Source organism: Puma concolor, chromosome B3, assembly GCF_028749965.1.
Source record: "Puma concolor isolate L17-30 chromosome B3, mPumCon1.1.hap2, whole genome shotgun sequence".
Classification (NCBI taxonomy): domain Eukaryota; kingdom Metazoa; phylum Chordata; class Mammalia; order Carnivora; family Felidae; genus Puma; species Puma concolor.
The window spans coordinates 30,493,324-30,510,618 of record NC_141672.1 but is presented as its reverse complement, the minus strand read 5'-3'; the positions used below and the strand labels follow the sequence as shown (position 1 = coordinate 30,510,618).

Sequence of the window (17,295 nt, the reverse complement as noted above, 5' to 3'; positions counted from 1 at the left end):
CCTAACCCTCGTCCCTATACACAGGGCTCTCCTGATGGAGTGTCATTTTTCACCACCTGCTTATACCATGGTATTCCTTCATCACCAGGTCTTCAAGACAACGTGTATTTAGCATCCAATATGTGTCCAGCCCTGTGGCATGAGAAGGACAAAGGTAAAGGAGCCACAGTCCCCACCCGCCAGGAGTTCAAAGTCTGGCAGAGAAGATGTACACACCCACATGCAAAGAGGGAGGTGGAACAAATGTAGTGTGCGCATGCGCGCGGGCAGGAGGCGGGGCCAGCATAGCGGCCTCGGAGTGGGGGATTGGCTTCCTGGAGGCGGTGGGTGAGCTGTGGCCTGCAAGGTAGCAGAGTACCACCATACAGACAAAGGAGGCAAGGGCACTCAGGCACCAAAGCGCAGGCTGCCTAACTTTGGGAACAGCCCGCAGGAAGGTGGGGGGAGGGGTGGCGTGAGGGAGCTAACAAGCCAGAAAGCTGGGCAGGACTTGGTCCTGAAAATAGGGAGCCAGGGGAGGATTGTAGCCTGAGGACCGACTTACTCAGATTTACATTTTGGAAATCCCACTTAAGACTACAGTACAGAAGATGGATTTGAAGGTGGCAAGAGGCTATTTTAATTTTCTATGTGTGAACAATGAGGATTTCAGGATGGGAGAGGGGTTAAAGAGAAGGAATCTGGTGAAAAGGGGTGGGTATAAGCTGCAAGGAGGAGCCTAGAAAGACTGATAGTAACCCCCCACCTTCCTGGCCATGCACCATCCAGCCCCTGTCTGGCTCCCCAGCCTCACCCGACACAACATTCCACCACCTTCTCTGCCCTTCTGCCCATTGCCTTTCCACTCCTTAAACGTTTTTCTTTTCACCAGAAAGCCCTTGGACAAGCTCTTCACTTTGCCTACAATGCTCCCCAGCCCCGATCTGCCTAATGATGCTTCATCATTCTTCAGATCTCAGTTGAAATGTCCTTCCCCAGGGAAGTCTTTCCAATCAAAATTAGGATCCCAGTTTGCTACCTTCCTAGGACGAATCATGGATCGATATGTGTGTCTCCCACCAGCAGCAAGCATAGCGGGCCCTCCCGTGTTTGCACACTGCTGCATCCCCAATGACCAGCACGGGGCAACTCACGGCTGGCACTTGGTGCCAGTTAGGGAAGCAACGAAAACACCCAGGTTTCTACTGGGCAACTGGATGGAAGCATGAGGAGGAAAACGAGATTTAAAGAAGGAAGAGGATGAGTTCAGTCTGGGGTTGCCCTGAACACCCTGAACTGGGGAAAGAGATGTGGATGGGGGAGGTGTCAGGGTGGAAGTGAGGGATATGGGGAGGAGGAGAGACCGTGCAGAGAGAGAAGAAAGGTGTGGACAGAGGAAAGAACTCAGAAAACACCAGCATCTTAAGGATCCGGTGGAGAAGGAGAAACTTTTTTTTTTTTAAGAAAGATTCAGCCCTGAAGGAGCAACACAAGCCAAAGAGGTAGGGTTTCCGAGTATCCATCAATAGATAACTGGATGAGGAAGATGTGGCATATATAGATACAATGGAATATTACTCAGCCATAAAAAAGAATGAAATCTTGTCATTTACAGCAACATGGATTAATTTAGAGGGTACAGTAAATGAAACGTCAGTCGGAGAAAGACAACTACCATATGATTTCACTCAAGTGTGGAATTTAAGAAACAAAACAGAAGGAACAAATTAAAAAACAGACTCAACTATAGAGAACAAAGTGATGGTTATCAGAGGGCAGGTGGGTGGGGGGATGGGTGAAATAGATGACGGGCATCAAGACTTCACTTATCAGGATGAGCACTGGGTAATATACAGAATTGTTGAATCACTATATTGTACACCTGAAACTAATTATAACGCCGTATGTAAATTATGCCAGAATTTTTTTTAAAGAGGTAGGCTTTCCAGATGACAGGACCACTGATACCACCGGTCACAGCCACGGCTCACAGCCACTGACTGTGTGCCATGGGCCAGGCTTGCTCTCGTGCTTCAGGTAAATTTGCTCACGGCAACCCAAGTCCCCATTTTACAGATGAGTAGCCTTGGGCACAGAGGCAGAGCCAGGATAAAGTCAAGTGCCTAAGAAGGGTCAAGAAATATGGGGACTGAAAAGAGACCACTGGATTTGAGAGCCAGGAGGCCACCTCAGCCTGCTGAGGAGGGAATCCTCAGCCTCATGGAGGACAAGACAAGACTGCAGAGGCCTAGGATGCTCCTGAGGAATGGGGTGGGGTGACAGGGCTGACAGACCATTCCTTCCGGCATGACTCCACCAGTGAGGCTGGGGGGCGGATGGGACTGTGGGTCAGGGAGGCTGACTGGGGCTTGTTCTCTACCAGGGCAGATCCCAGAACAGCCTCACAGGCCAACGGGAAGGGGGCAGGAGTGAGGGGGAGTCTAAAAGGCAGGGTTAGGAGGGATTGGAGATAATACAGCAAGATGCCTGACCCCAAAACGAAGCTTCTAACCCAAGTGCCAGGCCACTGAATGACTTCATCCTAGGGACAAAAGAGTTCTGAGATTTATTTTGGTGGAATTGTATCTGGAACAAACTGCTACGTTTTGATGGAAAGAAATGCCTTGGAAATCCTACTTTGACTGGATTAGAAGAAAAGGAAAACCCAGCCCTATTCTATTCTATGTCCCTGCTGCTCCAAACACTGATGGACCGGCTTCATGGGTGTGTGACCTGTGCGTTCAGACAGGGTCCATGCTCAGAAGGGCCCCACACTTGGGCTAATCCTTTGCTGTCACCATCTTGAAATTGTAAATAGGCGTGGAACAAAGGGCCCCTCCTTTTCATCTTGCACTGGGCCCCATAAGTTGCGTACCTGGTCCTGGAAACCTAGGGCTGGCGTCCAGAGATCAGGGACTAAGTTGCTCCAAACAACCAACCCAACAGCCCTGATAGGACAGGAGCTGTGGCGTGGAACACAGGACCCTAGCAGCCCTGCAGTGGCAGTAAAAGGCCCCTCTGGGGTAACACAGGAAGTCTGGCCAGAGAAGTTAACCACGCAGCCGTGGTCATTTCTGTGCCACCCACTCCTCTGGCCCTACTTCTGGGCCGGGCCTGCCTTCAGAGAGACGGTTTCTCTGTGGTGGGTGAGAGGACACCCTGGATCTGAACTGCCTGGATTCAAATCCCTGCCTCGTCTGCTACCAACCGCCTGTGTGATCTGGGGTGAGGTGCCAAACCTCTCTGCCTCAGCACCCTCTGTGGAAAATGGGGATGATCGCAACAGCACATCTGCTTCACATTGTGAGGTTTCATGAAAGAATACATTTAAAACCGTGCCTGGCTCATAGCAAGTGTCAGCCATTGTCGGCTGTTATCACTACTGCCATCAAAGCTGATCGGCAGAGGGAAGAAACCCAAAAGGGGGGGGGGGGGAGTATCTAGTCATTTCTCCTCTGAAGTCAGGGGTGATGGAGTTGCAAGAAAAAGAGGGTGGGGAAAATACCCTCTGAAAATAAAGTCTTAGAACCATCTGCTCTCCTTTACCTCCTCGGCAATCTCACTCTGGAATTCTCTGCCGTGCGGAATCAGAGCGAGCCCTAAGACTGCTGAAGCATTCAGGGAGGGCTGTGCCCCCATCCCCCCCCCCCCACCCCCGCCCCAGTCTCCTTCCCCAGGGCCCTCTCCTTTGCGTCACGCGCCTCTGAATCCCTCGCCCCAGGGACCAGCCAACCCTGCATGGGCACAACCTGAGGCCCTTCTTTTCACCTTGGCAAGCATGCACCTGGATTTGTGTTCCTGGCACGGCGCTCGTGGAGAGGACCGGCTGTGACAATAAGGAAGGTCCAGCTTGCCTTCCTCCCTCTCCTTCCCCTGGGGCGGATCCATCTGTCAAGCTGCAGAAATAGTGTGTGCCCACTTCCCAATCCAGAGCTGGAGTCTCCAGGTAGGACCTCCTGTCTGGAGTTATGAATACCTTCAGTGTTGCCCCGGAATATTTGCAGCACACCCCCCCCCCCAATCCTACCCCACTCACTCCTTATCTGGGGGAGTAGAGTGGGGCAAGGAGGCAGAGGAGGACGCGGGGGGTGGGGGGGAGAATCAGGGGCAGTTTGTGTGAACAAAGCCGGCTGCAGCAGACAGCAGAAGCCTTCCTGCAGGGGAGAAGCAGCCGCCTTCCCCACTGATAACTTAATGACTCTGGCACATTTTCATCAGCCCAACTTGGAGCACGCAGTGGGTATCTGAGCCAGTGGTTTCCGAGAGACTGAAAGCAGCGACTGAAAGCAATTACGGGATGAGCGTCCAAGAGACAAAGCCTGGGCCTTGGGAGTCACCGGGCCGCATCTCATTCCCAGTTCTGCCCAGTGGCACTTTCATACAACGCGAGCATGCTACTTCCCTCTCGCTGCAGCCCGACTCCCTCATCTGTAAAATCGACCCAGCAGTGCCCGTCTTCTGCCCATGCCTCCAAAGCATCACACTTCCAGACCGCGAGGTAGGCACACAGTCCTACATTGAATCTCATAGCAGCTCACAGGATAAGGACTGTCATCCCCACTTTACAGATGAGGAAACGGAGTCTTAGGGCATCGAAGCAACTCCCTAAATGGCAGAGCCAGGATTTGAACTCAGGTCTGCCTGACTTTGAAGCACATGACTGAAAGGTGCACTAGTGATTCTCCATCCGACGCCCCTCCCAGTGCCTGGGGCTGACTTCTATGGCCTCTTGCCCTCTGCTTCTTGTGGCATTTGGCCAGCGGGAGGCACTGGCAAGAGGACAGAGGGTGAGAAGAAGGAAGATGGGGGTTTGTGCCCTGCCGTCCCTGCCTGGGCAGCGTGCTGGCACAGGTACTCCCCCCTGTCTTGGGCACCGCGTGTCCTCCCCCTGCTCCTTGGCACCCCAGATAGAAGGGCTCCGCCTCCCCTTTGTCAGCACTTCTATCCTGCCCACACCTCCTTAATCATTCCGCCGTCCAGTTCTCTTCCATTCGGCCCTTCTGAGTAGAATCCTATGTCCCATTGGGCCCAGGACACATACAAAAAGGAGGCCATTTTGACAGGAGATTCCTACCCTGCCAGACCGGTTCATAGATGTTTGGGGCTCCCTGCACCTTCCTGACTTCCCTCTGCAGAACCATCTGGGGGATGGAGGAACACCTACAACCAATTCCCAGGGTGGGGAGAAGCTCCAAGTGGGAAAAGCCCTGCCATGCCTTGGCTTGGGACAAAACTCAGGGATACTTCAAAAAGCCACCACATCAGACTTGCATACTCATGCAAGTCGATGACCCTGTGACTATTTTTTTTTTAAGTACACGTTTAATTTACTCTAACACTGCATAAGGGTTTTTTTTTTTTTTAATGTTTATTCATTTTTGAGAGATAGAGCACGAGCAGGGGAGGAGCAGAGAAAGAGGGAGACACAGCATCGGAAGCAGGCTCCAGGCTCCGAGCCATCAGCACAGAGCCTGACGCAGGGCTCCAACCCATCACCTGTGAGATCATGACCCGAGCCGAAGTTGGACACTTAAACAACTGAGCCACCCAGGTGCCCCTCCTCTATTTTAAATGCCTAGGCCTTACTCTAAGAGCCAGTGATGGCTCCACTGAGCTCAAATGGTAAGAATAGTCCAGGTCCTGCAACGTGTAGGCACCAAGAAGCTCCTCTTGGGCAGGTCCAGGGGGACCACTCCTCCTCTCCCAGAAGCCCTGAGGCCAGCAGTGTGGGTGGCCCTCGGCAGGCCTGGGGTCAGGCCCTGGCTCTCCTACTAACCCCCTGTGCACCCTTGGACAAATTCCATACTTTTCTGGGCCTTTGTTTCCCCATCTGTAACACAGGACAGTTGAATCAGATGATCTGGAAGTCTTTTGATTCTAGCACTTCATGATTCTGTTTGCTCTGGGCTCTCTGAGGCCCGTAGGCCTCCTGAAGCAATGAGTCCCTCACCTCCGATACAAACCCAGCATAGGCTGCAGCCTAAGGATCCACCCAGGGCTGCCTCCACCCCTCTCCTTCCCCTACCAAGCCAGGTCAGCAGCTGCCTTCCTGTGGCTTCATTTCTTCTTCGAGGTCACACTTGGTGCTTATTTTAAACTGAATTCTTCCGGACAGAAACACAGGGGGATGGGATAGGGGTGGGATGTAACATCCTGATTTTTCAAAGCCACATTCCTTGGGGCCTGGCACTGACCCGTGTATTAGGAAGGAGCCCAGAGCCAGGATCTACCAAATGCCAGTGATTCGCAAGTCCTGTGTCTCCACGGACAGAGGGCATTCTGCTTATTTTAGGAATTTGCAGTATATGAATGTGACTCCGGCTTTTGAAAAACAGGAAGAACGGAGATAAAGCAACAAGCCTTTCATCTCTAAATACTATATAACCTGATTTCGGATCCCCAGCAGAGAATGCAGAAACTCCCAAAATCAATGCATTAAATGTGTTAGTGGGACTCTTTCCTGCCCTGCTGAGAAGCAGGGTAACAGAGTTCTGGGAAAGCGTGGGGCCTGCCTTCCGGGGTCAGCTCATTGTCTGTGTGACCTTGGGCAGGGTACTTCATCTCTGCAAACCTCAGTCTGCTTGTCTGGAAAATGGGGATGATAAGAGTTCGCATCTCAGATGGGTGCTCTGAGAACTGAATGAGCTCATCCCTATAAAGTGACTGGCACATAAACCAATGTCCACCATTAGCTATGCTCCCTGGCTTCTCTGGTCCCTGCCAACTCCGACGGCCGGTGCACAGACCAGAACTGGGGATCCAAGTTCGGTGTGAGATAAGTACCCTTTCTTGGCTTGGCATAAAGAAAGTAAGTATTGAGCACAATTATGAAACAGACAGTGAGCTAATTGTTTTTATGCGTAGTCTCATTTAACCCTCTTGGAAACCCTGTAAGGTGAAGCTCATTGTCCTCACTTGACAGGAGAAGAAAGTAAAGCTCAGAGAGGTTTTGGGATCTGCCCGAGGCCGCAGGTTCAAGTCCTGGACTTCTGATTCAAGAACCATCTTCTGGCGCCCCTTGTAGAGGCCGTATCTTCATTTCTTATTCTAGTGAGTCCTACACCAGCATATCCTTAATGTACTTAAAGGGCAAAATATAAGTCTTCTTTTAATCATACAGTAAACGTTTAAGTAATAAATATAATTGTCAACATTTCTGGGGAAAATAAAGGTTAAAAAAAATTAGACATATTACCATAAAGCATGGCAGCCCCCCAACATTTGGGAATCTGGCTAGTGTGCTCTCCCTCGGGATCTCTGGGTGAATCTCTGACATAAATGCCACCTCGGATTCAGAGCGGGCTTTCTTTCTTTTTTTTTTTTTTTCAATTTTTTTAATGTTTATTTATTTTCGAGACAGAGAGAGACAGAGCATGAACAGGGGGAGGAGCAGAGAGAGAGGGAGACACAGAATCCGAAGCAGGCTCCAGGCTCCGAGCTGTCAGCACAGAGCCCGACGCGGGGCTCGAACTCATGGACCGTGAGATCGTGACCTGAGCCGAAGTCAGATGCTTAACTGACTGAGCCACCCAGGCACCCCAGAGCAGGCTTTATTTCTGAGTCCCGACCCATCCAGTATGTCTCACTGACCCTTACCTGAGGTAGGCACCCTTCCACCTACAATATTGGTGTAAGTGCCCCACTTCTTTCAGGGAAACAAATGTCCATTAGCATGTGTTAAACATTTCTGCCCACATGTCCTGTTTCCACAATCTCCGATGTCAAAGTCCCATCACTCTCCAAAATTACCTCCTCCTCTAGCACATTCTAGTTAAGCCTCCCTCATGCCTATACGACCCAAGCTCAAGACTTCAAGAGTCATCGTTGCTGCCTCCCTCTCCCCCGTGCCCCACATCTTATCTGTCCTCTGCCAGGTTCTGCAGGGTTTTCATCCATAAAGCCCTGCTCGTTTGCCCTGCCTACTTTGCTCCTGCGGTCATCATCACCCAGACTTCATGTCTTCTCCTATCTCCTTCTCAGCCGTCAAGCTTCATTTAGGCTCTCTCCCCTGAACACCTACTTCTCCAGATTAACCTTTCCAGAGATGTGTCTGGATCGTCATGTTCACCACTGACTAGGCAGGCCAACCTCTAAGCAAATCAGTCTGGCATTCCCAGTACCCTTGTCCAACACTGTGCCCCCCAATCTCCCTACCCAAATGCTCGGCTCTGGCCAAGCTGGTCTCCCTCTTTGTCGTGCTACATGCCTCCCACGTTCATCAACATTTTGGGAGCAATCACTGTGCTGGGGCTGGGATAGAGGATGAATGTAGCATAGTTCCTGCCCTCTGAAGGCTCCCTTTCCAGCCTGAAGAACAGACAGACAGACAGAGAGACTGCTATCATCCAACGGGACAGGTGGCCTACACAAAGGTATGTACACGGTAAGGTAAATTCCAAGAACAAGTGCGTGATGCAGGAGGTGAGGAGACATTGCAGGGGAGGGAGGGAGGCATTGCTGACTGAGATCAAATCCTGGCTCTGCCATTTATTTGCTATGTGACCTCAGGAAACTTAATTAACCTCTCTTCTCCCCAGTTTCCTTATCTGTAGGATGGAGATGATCATACTATCTGTCTCACGGCACTTTTTTGAGAGTTAAAGAATTAATATAGATAAAACCCATAGAACATTCCAGGCCCATAAGTCAACAAACTTCTGCTCTTACTGATTACCTCCCCCAGCCCACCCACCTACCAACTCCCACACATACCCCTCCATCCCTAGAGAACAAAATCAAGTCAATACTCATTCACTACAGATCTGCTGCGCATCCTAGGGAGACACCCTCCGACATACCAGCTTCCACCCCCTGGCCACTCCCTCCCCTGAATTCTGACAGTGCTCTCAACCTACTCAATGAAATTTTCCTGATGGGGTGTTATCTCTATGATATCAGCCTTATCTTTCCAACTCTATTGGAGATAGAGGAAATAAGGAACAGGCAAAGGAGGAAGAAACCTTCCTTCAGAACATATCATGTGCACTTTTATGCACAGTATCACATATACCTTTCCCAACCAGTATTATCCCCACTCCACAGCTGAGGACATGGAGGCTTCCAGCAGCAAAATGAATTTTTCTCAGAAAGTCCCAGATAACAAGCTAACAAGCAGCAGAACCACAATTTGACCTCAGCTTTTTGTCACTCCAAAGTCAGTGCACGTTCCTCCTCACCCAGCTCTCTCTAACCTGGACGGCCCTGACCTTGCTGCCTACTTCCCTTACCCCCCCACCATGACTTGAAGTAAGAGAAATCAAAGGCTTTGTACCAGGCCCTCTGACCTCACAATTCTACTTCTACGAAATAATGAAAGCGTATGTGAAGATATAGCTGCAATATTGTTTTCAATAGCGAACAAACTTTAAACTGTCTGAATGTCCAACAAGTGGAACACTGATTGAGCAAACTGGGGCATGTCCACGTAATGGAACACCATATAGCCCTAAAATGTCATAAAAACGTCTTTATTGACCCGGAATGATGCTTTTCATGTATTGTTGAGTGGGGGGATGGGTTAAAATGGTATGTATCATTTAGTGTGTGCACATGAGTGTGTGTGTGTGTGTGTGTGTGTGTGTGTGTGTGTAGAGGGAGAGGAACAGAGACAGAGACACAATCCTCAAATAGTATACAAAACTAGAATGTAAGCTACCTCTCAGGAGTAAGACTATGAGTGATGTTTATTTTTCCTTTATGATTATCTGCAATTTCTGATTTTTCTGCAATGAGTATATATTCTATTTCCGTAGGAAAAAAAATATTAAAAAAAAAACCAAACTTCTACAAACGTTAATTTCTATCCTGTTGTTGGTCATCCACATCTTGGGAGGAATGGTTTGCCACAAAGTTTTCATCAAGCAACAGCTAGCTGAGAACAAGCTCTGGCTGGAGGAGAAAATAATTCCAGAGGGTGTGGGTTACAGCCCCAAAAAGACAAACCAAATGGTTGAAAGCTCCAGAGGTGCGGCCTGGGGAGGGGAGGGCAGGCAGTGAGAGCAAAGGAAGAAGAGAAATGCAGGTGTGAGGGGGGCAGAGAGAAACTGCAGCTTCTCTTCAGCCCTGCCTGTGGCCTGCTCTGCTGGGACACTCTGCAACCTGTGTCCGCGACACGATGGCATTTAAATATTTAAACAGGCCCAGCTTTGCCGTAAAGAATGCACTCAGTCTCCAGGGATCAATCCCATGCCACAGGCCCTGCTCCACAAATCAAGTTTCTGGGGCACAGAGCCCTTCCCACCCTCCCCTGCCGCACCCCATGCAAAGACCTGCAAGATAATAGTGCGGACAACTGAGTGATGGGCCCGGCTTCCCTTCAGTGACAAGGGCAGCCAGCCTGAAGGCCGCGTTATTGGCTTTTCCACTGCAGCTCCAAGCTAAAAGCACATGAGCCTTAGAGAATGCAGGGCCTTAATGCCCTCAAAAAAAATTTTTTTTTAATAAGACTGCCAGAGTCATCTGGTTCTCGCTGTACACTCAGGTATGGGGGAATCCAGAGTAATTTTAGAAGGCTGAGGTCTAGCAGATTTTCTGGGACTACCTTGGGCACAAGCTGTGTCTGCCTCAGACACCAGTCCACCCGTCCCACACACCCCCTCAGCCTGTGCATGGCAATCCAACATCGTCTCCAGGACGAAGAGCCTCCTTGTGAGGTCACTGCCTGGGAAGGAAGGAGCCCACTGTGTGGGCAGGTCTGGAGACTCAAGAAAGGGGCCCCCGCGTTGACGGATCAGGAAAGTGATGTCCTAGCTGCTGAAGGCTGACACCAGGACCAGATCCCCAGACTCTTTGCTTTTAGCTCCATACCCTTCCCACTCCACTATTCCACCATCAAGAAGAGGAGGAAGGGACCCGAACCCTATGCTGACACTGCCCCAACTGGACATCCCCCGCTGACTTTCTAGAAGGGAGGCAACACTGTGGGAGTGGCCATGTTTTCGGTCATGGGCTGCACAATCAAAAATACATGTCTGTGGGGTGAGGGTGGTGGAGAACAAAGTTTTTACTGATAGGGAGGCTGAGTTGAGAGCACCCATTCCTGAGGTGTGAATACCCGACGTGACTCAGAGGTGAATCAGGCTCCCACGAGGGCTTTGATCATGTCTATTTGCTTTTTGTCACTAATCCACCCTAAGTCCCCAGTTTGTGTGTGTGTGTGTGGGGGGGGGGGTATTTTAATAGATTCAAATGTAAAAGGCTTAAAAGTATATAATCTATTCCATTCTACATCAATTATCATGACTACCTGATTCCAGCTTGCCAGACTGACACCTAGAAGCCATCTGTTAACAGTGGACATGGCTTGACCTCATAAATGTGTGTGATCATTAATTCACTTTTAAAACAGGTTTTCTCCTCAACTCTCAGGAGAGCCAAACTCCAGGGTCAGGAGAGCATATTTCACCAGCACTTTGTGTGGGGGTGTCCTGGGGTATGTCAGCTCCGGAGCTGAAGAAGCCAGGATTCACGAACCAGCTTCAGCATGAACCAGCTGGGCGACCTTGGACAAGTCCCTTCACCTCTCTGAGCCCCAGCTTCTTCACAGCAGATCAAGGTCAACTGTCCCTCCCTCTCAAGGTTACTGTGAGGATTTCGAGAGACAACATATGTAACGAGCTTAGCACAATGCCCTACACACTGTAAGCACCATTAGCAGGAGTTAACGCTGTGATCAGAAAAACTGGGGACAAAAGTAGGTGTTGGCAAGGATGTGGAGAAACTGGAACCCTTGTATACGGTTGGTGGGAATGCAAAATGGTGCAGCTGCTCTGGAAAATAAGTATTAAGGTTCCTCAAAAAGAGTAAAAACAGAATTACCACAGGATCCAGCAACCCCACTTCTGGGTATTCATCCAAAAGAACTGAAATCAGGATCTCAAATATTAGCACCCCTACGTTGACTGCAGCACCATTCACGATGGCCAAGATGTGAAAACAACCTAAATGTCCATTAACAGATGAACTGATAAAGAAAATTTGGTAGATACACACAATGGAATAGTATTCATCTTGAAAAAAGAGGGAATCCCTCAATATGCAATAACATGAATGCATCTTGAGGACATTATGCTAAGGGAAATAAGCCAGTCACAGCAAGACAAATACTGCCTGATTCCACTTACACCAGGTATCCAAAACAGTCCAATTCATAGCATCAAAGAGTGGAATGATGGTTGCCAGGGGCTGGTGCAGAAGGGGAGTTAGGGAATTGCTAACCAATGGGCATGAAGTTTCAGTCAAGCATGAATAAGCCTTTCAGATCTGCTGTACAACATTATACCTAGACTCAGCAATATATATTGTACACTTAATAATTTATTAAGAGGATAGATGTTAAGTATTCTTACCGCAGTAAAATAAAGTTAATTTTTTTAAAAAATATTTTAAAAACTGGGGGAAAAAAAAACTTCACAGCTTGCTTCCACTGTGCCCAGCAAAGGGGTAAATGGGTGCTTTGCTCCTCCCTAAATGGCTGATGCTTAGAGACAAATGGTCTCCCTCTCTCCCCCTGAATATCGTCCCATCGCCACCATCTTCTCTCCTATGAGGTTTCTTGAACATAGACAATGGAAAAGTGGGTCTCATCTGGAGTCAGCTCCAGTGATGCTAACAGAAAATTCAGGGTAGGGAGCAGTTGGGGAGAGAAGAGATAAACATTTAGGACATCCTGGTAGCCCGACCCAAGGATTGCTTTCATATGTCTGTCTCCAGTCATCACCGCACCTCTAAAAGGGGGCTAATGATACTGTTAGGATTTAAAGCTATTAAGTAAATTAAAGCCAAGTGCTGGATTGCTGAGCTTTATATGGGACTGCTGAGTTTTAGATCAATGCGGCTGGGGGGGGCGGGGGAATAAAAACAGGAAAGGAAAGATTCTAAAGAGACCAACTAAAACAGTGAAGTGAGCCTATGGCACTTGACCTGGAGAATTCCTGAAGACTCTAGAACTTTCAGATGCAAAAAGCAGGGAATAATAAAAGAGCTGAGCAGACGGAGGCCAGAAGCCTTTGAATTTGAATGAAGTAGACCAGTCACTGTCAAAAGTCAATATTCAGAAATATCCCCTGAGAAGCTGTCAAAAAAATGCAGGTTCTAGGGTCTGCTCCCCATGGTTCTGATGGAGGGGGTCTGGTATGAGGCCCGGGAATCACATTTTAATAAGTGTCTAGGTTCTCTCTGTGCAAATGGCCCAGGTCCATGCTTTGACAAACACTGACAGCCTTCCCCACAAAGTCATATTCAGTTGCTCTGTTTGTGAGTAATGAACACTTTTCTTTGGCAAGACACTGAAAGGGAAGAAACAGAACTACAATCCTTAAGCTTGGTAAACTTTCAGGATAATTAATAGGGATTGGTTACTTGCTGGAAAATGAAGTATTCACGTACACACATGCCATGGATTGGGTAAAAAATAAATTATGTTCAGATGATTGAGTATTTCTCTGAGATGGAATAAATTCAATGGCTGAATGAAAGGAACAGGCACACTATCTATCACCTGAAGTTAGCAGCTAAGATAACATTTCCACCACGCGTGGGGAAAGGGATACTTGGACCAGGAACATAATAGGACGACTACGTTTAGGAATATAAACCATTCAGGGTTAAAGGTAATCACATCTGAAAGATAGCTCCTACTACCCCCACATAAACCCAGAAAGAGGTGGTGGGGTACAAGGTGGCCTAATATCTTCATAAATAATTCGAAAGATGGAGGCCGGCTCACGCAAATCCCCACAGACAACACAAAAGTGGCAGGGATGGCGAATCTGTGAAGAATGGAATTCAACCACGGGGCAATGTCTTTAAATTTGCCTTTATCAAATCTTGTGTAATGAAGTCACATATTATTGTATCTCTTTATTGAGACTCAATAGGGCTAAATGTAGAGTGATTTATGGAAGAAGGACTAATCGGATGCATTAAGTAGAAAAGAGCACGCACCTGGAGAGGCATTAGCACAGGGGTCAGGACAGGCACTGCATGGGAAGTCGTGTGGCAATGGGGTGGCCGAGTACTTCTGTTCTCTACACATTAAGAGAACTGTATTAAGAGCCGATGTGTAAAATAAACAAGGAAATGTGTCTGTTACTCTCTGAGCCGCTTGGCCTTGGTGTTACTTCCAGGGGGAACCCTGAGCTTAAATGTAAATCTGGGAAGGAATTTAAAGCAGGCCATCACAGAGGTTATGGGATGTGACCCCAGATAAACCAAAAAGACAAGGGGATGTTAAAAGAGCCTCCAGAATAGACAAAATGCTCAGTGTGCCTCTTTGTTGGGAAAAGATGCACAAAAGATAAGGGAGCCTATAGGAGTAAAAAAAAATTTAGCTCCTATTAAGGAAAAACAATCATTCAGAGCACAGTTGGAATCATGGAAGAAAGGGTAGCTGATCGTAACACCATCCCTGGGGACACTCAAGGAGGTGACCAGACACCTCTCTACTTAGGATGCATTAGAGATTATTAAAAGCATTCCTTGCTCAGTTCGGGGGTAGAGGGTGGGCCTCGTGACCTCTCTAAAGGTCATTCCTATCCCAAAGGATCACTTGTCTGAAGGGCGCCAGATAAAAATAAAGTCTATTAATCACCAAGCTGCCACACAATTTCCTAAGAGGGCCAGAAGAGAGAAGGGCAATCTACAGTGGACGTTGGTCCGTTGAGGGAGGAAAAGGGAGGCAGCACCTGTGTGGGCAGAGCCAAGGAATCAGCTGCTGAGACTTCCAGAAAGCCAACGTCAGGCCTCCGTTTAGACCTCCCAAGCATCACAGGGTAAGCAGAAGGAGGAAGAGACTGTGCAGATGGGAACAGGAAACAGCGAATGACAACAGAGTCCCTAATCACAGCCACAGGAGCTGGGGGGGTGGGGGGGGGAGTAGGGGGGGGGACGGGCAGGATGCAAGCACCTCACCCAGAAAGAGGGGAGCCAGGCACGAGAGGGACACCAACAAGGTAGCTCTGCGGAGGTGACCTGTCAGGAGGCAGGCGGCAGACAAAGAGTGAAGAGAGAAACCGAGAGGTGGGTGAGGAAGGGCACACGGGGTGTGTCTGTGAATACAGGGGACTACTGGCTGAGAATCCACTGAAAGCCGAAAGAGATAGAGCAAAAAGTAACCCCGCCATCTACGGGAGCAGACAATCACATGACAAAAATAAAGCTTTGGAAGAGAGGAATCGAATGGCAATGCCCCAATCCCAGAGCAGCTGCTGGCATTCTTGAGAGCTGGGCTGCTCCAGCCAGACACAGCTGGGAAGCCTGCGCCACGAGGGTCGGAAGGACCCTTCCCACAGGGCTCACCTGCTCGGGCTTTTATGCAGCAGAACAAAACGGAGCCCCTTCTGGGAGGCAAGACCCAGGCCAAAGCAGGCACCTCCTGATACTGTCATGAGACATCAGACCCCATGCCCTGCTCCCTCCTCATCCTGGACCAGAAACCACTTTGGGAGGGACATGTTACCTGCAGGAGTTGTCTCAGGAATGCCATCTGCACGGTGTATTAAGCAGCCAAATGGGGGTCATGGAGTTTGAGTTCTTCTAGCAAAATGTTCTCCAACCAGCTGTCACCCCACCGGGCACAGAACAACTTTTTGAAATCAAAAGAGGCCAGTGAAGAGGGAGGAAAAGGACACCACCCCCGAGGTGCTCCCTGAGCCTCCTCGCCCCCGTTCGCCCTCTGCTTCCACGGAGACGGCGGACACTGCAGGACGGCCTTGGAAGACCCACCGTGCCAGGGCCCTGCCTGAGCCACCTCGCAGCCCTTCCCCTGTGGCACCGCTCTGCATCCTCGGAGGGGAGAAGACAGGAGGGGAAGATGGTCAGAGAGTGTGGCTTCGAGGGCTGTCCTTGTTGTGGAAGGAGGGATGGGACCCCATCCGGTGAGAAGAAAAGTAGGGCAAGGATTTTAAACCCACCCCCCAGCGCGCTGGTGGGTGAGAAAGAGAACGGCTCTCGAGCTGACGGCCATCCCTCCGAAGGCTGAAGGTTTCTGGAGGCACACCCGCCGCCCCTGCTCCCGCTCTCCCTCAGCCCCAACCCAGCCCTGTCTGCGCCCCCTAAACCCAGGAGCTGGGCCGTCCTTGTCCAAGAGACACCTCTGAAGCAAGCAAGAAAGGCTGGAGATGGATCGAGGGCCATTTATTAAGCTAAGTCGTCGTCAGAGAAAGATTCATAACTCGCCCTACCTAGGACGGGAGAGGGAGAAGGAAATTAAAGGGAAACATGAAAAGCCAGAGGAGCCAAGTACCTTGGTGGAGGGCTTTGAGTTATGCTTTTGTTTGTAAGTCTCTGAAACAGAGAAAGAAAGAGGATGAATCTTCAGGAGACCAAGAGAGTGAGTGAGAGAGAGAGAGAGAGAGAGAGAGAGAGAGAGAGGGAGAGAGCCAGAAGAAAGCCACCAAGGAGGCACTGCCAGAGAAAGGGGGCCGGCATCAAAGGCAGGAGGCCTCCCTGACTTGCTTGTCCCTCATGCACAAACACCTGGGCGGGCGGGTGGCAGCAGCAGGAGGTGGTGACTTTGCTGACAGGGCAGGCATGCGAGCTGGGGTGCAGGCCCAAGAGGAGGAGCCAGTGAGGCCGAGGCTGGGGGCGGACAGCCAGGGAAGCACAGGGAAGGGGGTGCTGGGGGCAGGGGCAGGAAGGCGGCATCTGCCGTACTTACTGTCACAGACGTAAGGTTTGTCATGGTCTTCCTGAGAGGCGGCGTCGTGCCTCCTCCTGCCACCTGCAGAGCCACGGGCCTGGGGAGACAAGGGGGGGGGGGGGCGGAACCAGGAGGCTTGTTATCGTAACGGTTACAACAGCTCCTGAGCACACACTCTGTGAGGCCCTGGGCATCACACCTACATCTCCCCATTCAATCTTCCTTCACAACATTTGAACCAATACCGACCCCATTTTACAGGCCAGGAAACTTGAGGCCCAGTGAGGCCCAGGTAACTTGCCCCAGAACACTCAGCTAGTCACGCGTATCATTTCATTAAATGTTCACAACTCCAAGAGAGGTCCCACTATGACCTCCGTCTTACAGATCGGGAGGCCGAGGCAGCAGCCCGTTAAGTAGCTTGCCCAGGGTCACTCAGCTACCAAGTGCAGGGCCAGGCCGGAAACGACAGTCTGACTGCAAAGCCTACATCTGCCCGATCCCCCTACTCTACTGTTGCCACAAGGACCCCCTCCTCCAACCGCTTAGCCTTCTAGCTTCGTCGACCCCACATGGAGATGCCCACCCCGCTCCCCTCAGCTGACCGGATGATGGCAGATCGGGAGCAGAGGCCGTGTGCCCGCAGTCATCACCGCAGGCGCACGCTGTCCCCTGCA

The 17,295-nt window shown here is 50.1% G+C and overlaps 1 protein-coding gene across 6 annotated transcripts in view; it reads right to left on the bottom strand.

The window, feature by feature from the left end:
* DPF3 (double PHD fingers 3) overlaps positions 1 to 17,295 on the bottom strand; it is a 268,289-nt gene that overhangs the window by 86,473 nt on the left and 164,521 nt on the right. For all 6 annotated transcript variants that reach the window (XR_015252215.1, XM_025918480.2, XM_086709352.1 and 3 more), the window contains exon 6: positions 16,637 to 16,715. Coding sequence is in view for 5 of the 6 variants with exons in the window: in XM_025918480.2 (XP_025774265.1) it covers positions 16,637 to 16,715 (79 nt within the window). In the remaining variant the exon portion in view is untranslated. The remainder of the gene's footprint in view (positions 1 to 16,636; positions 16,716 to 17,295) is intronic.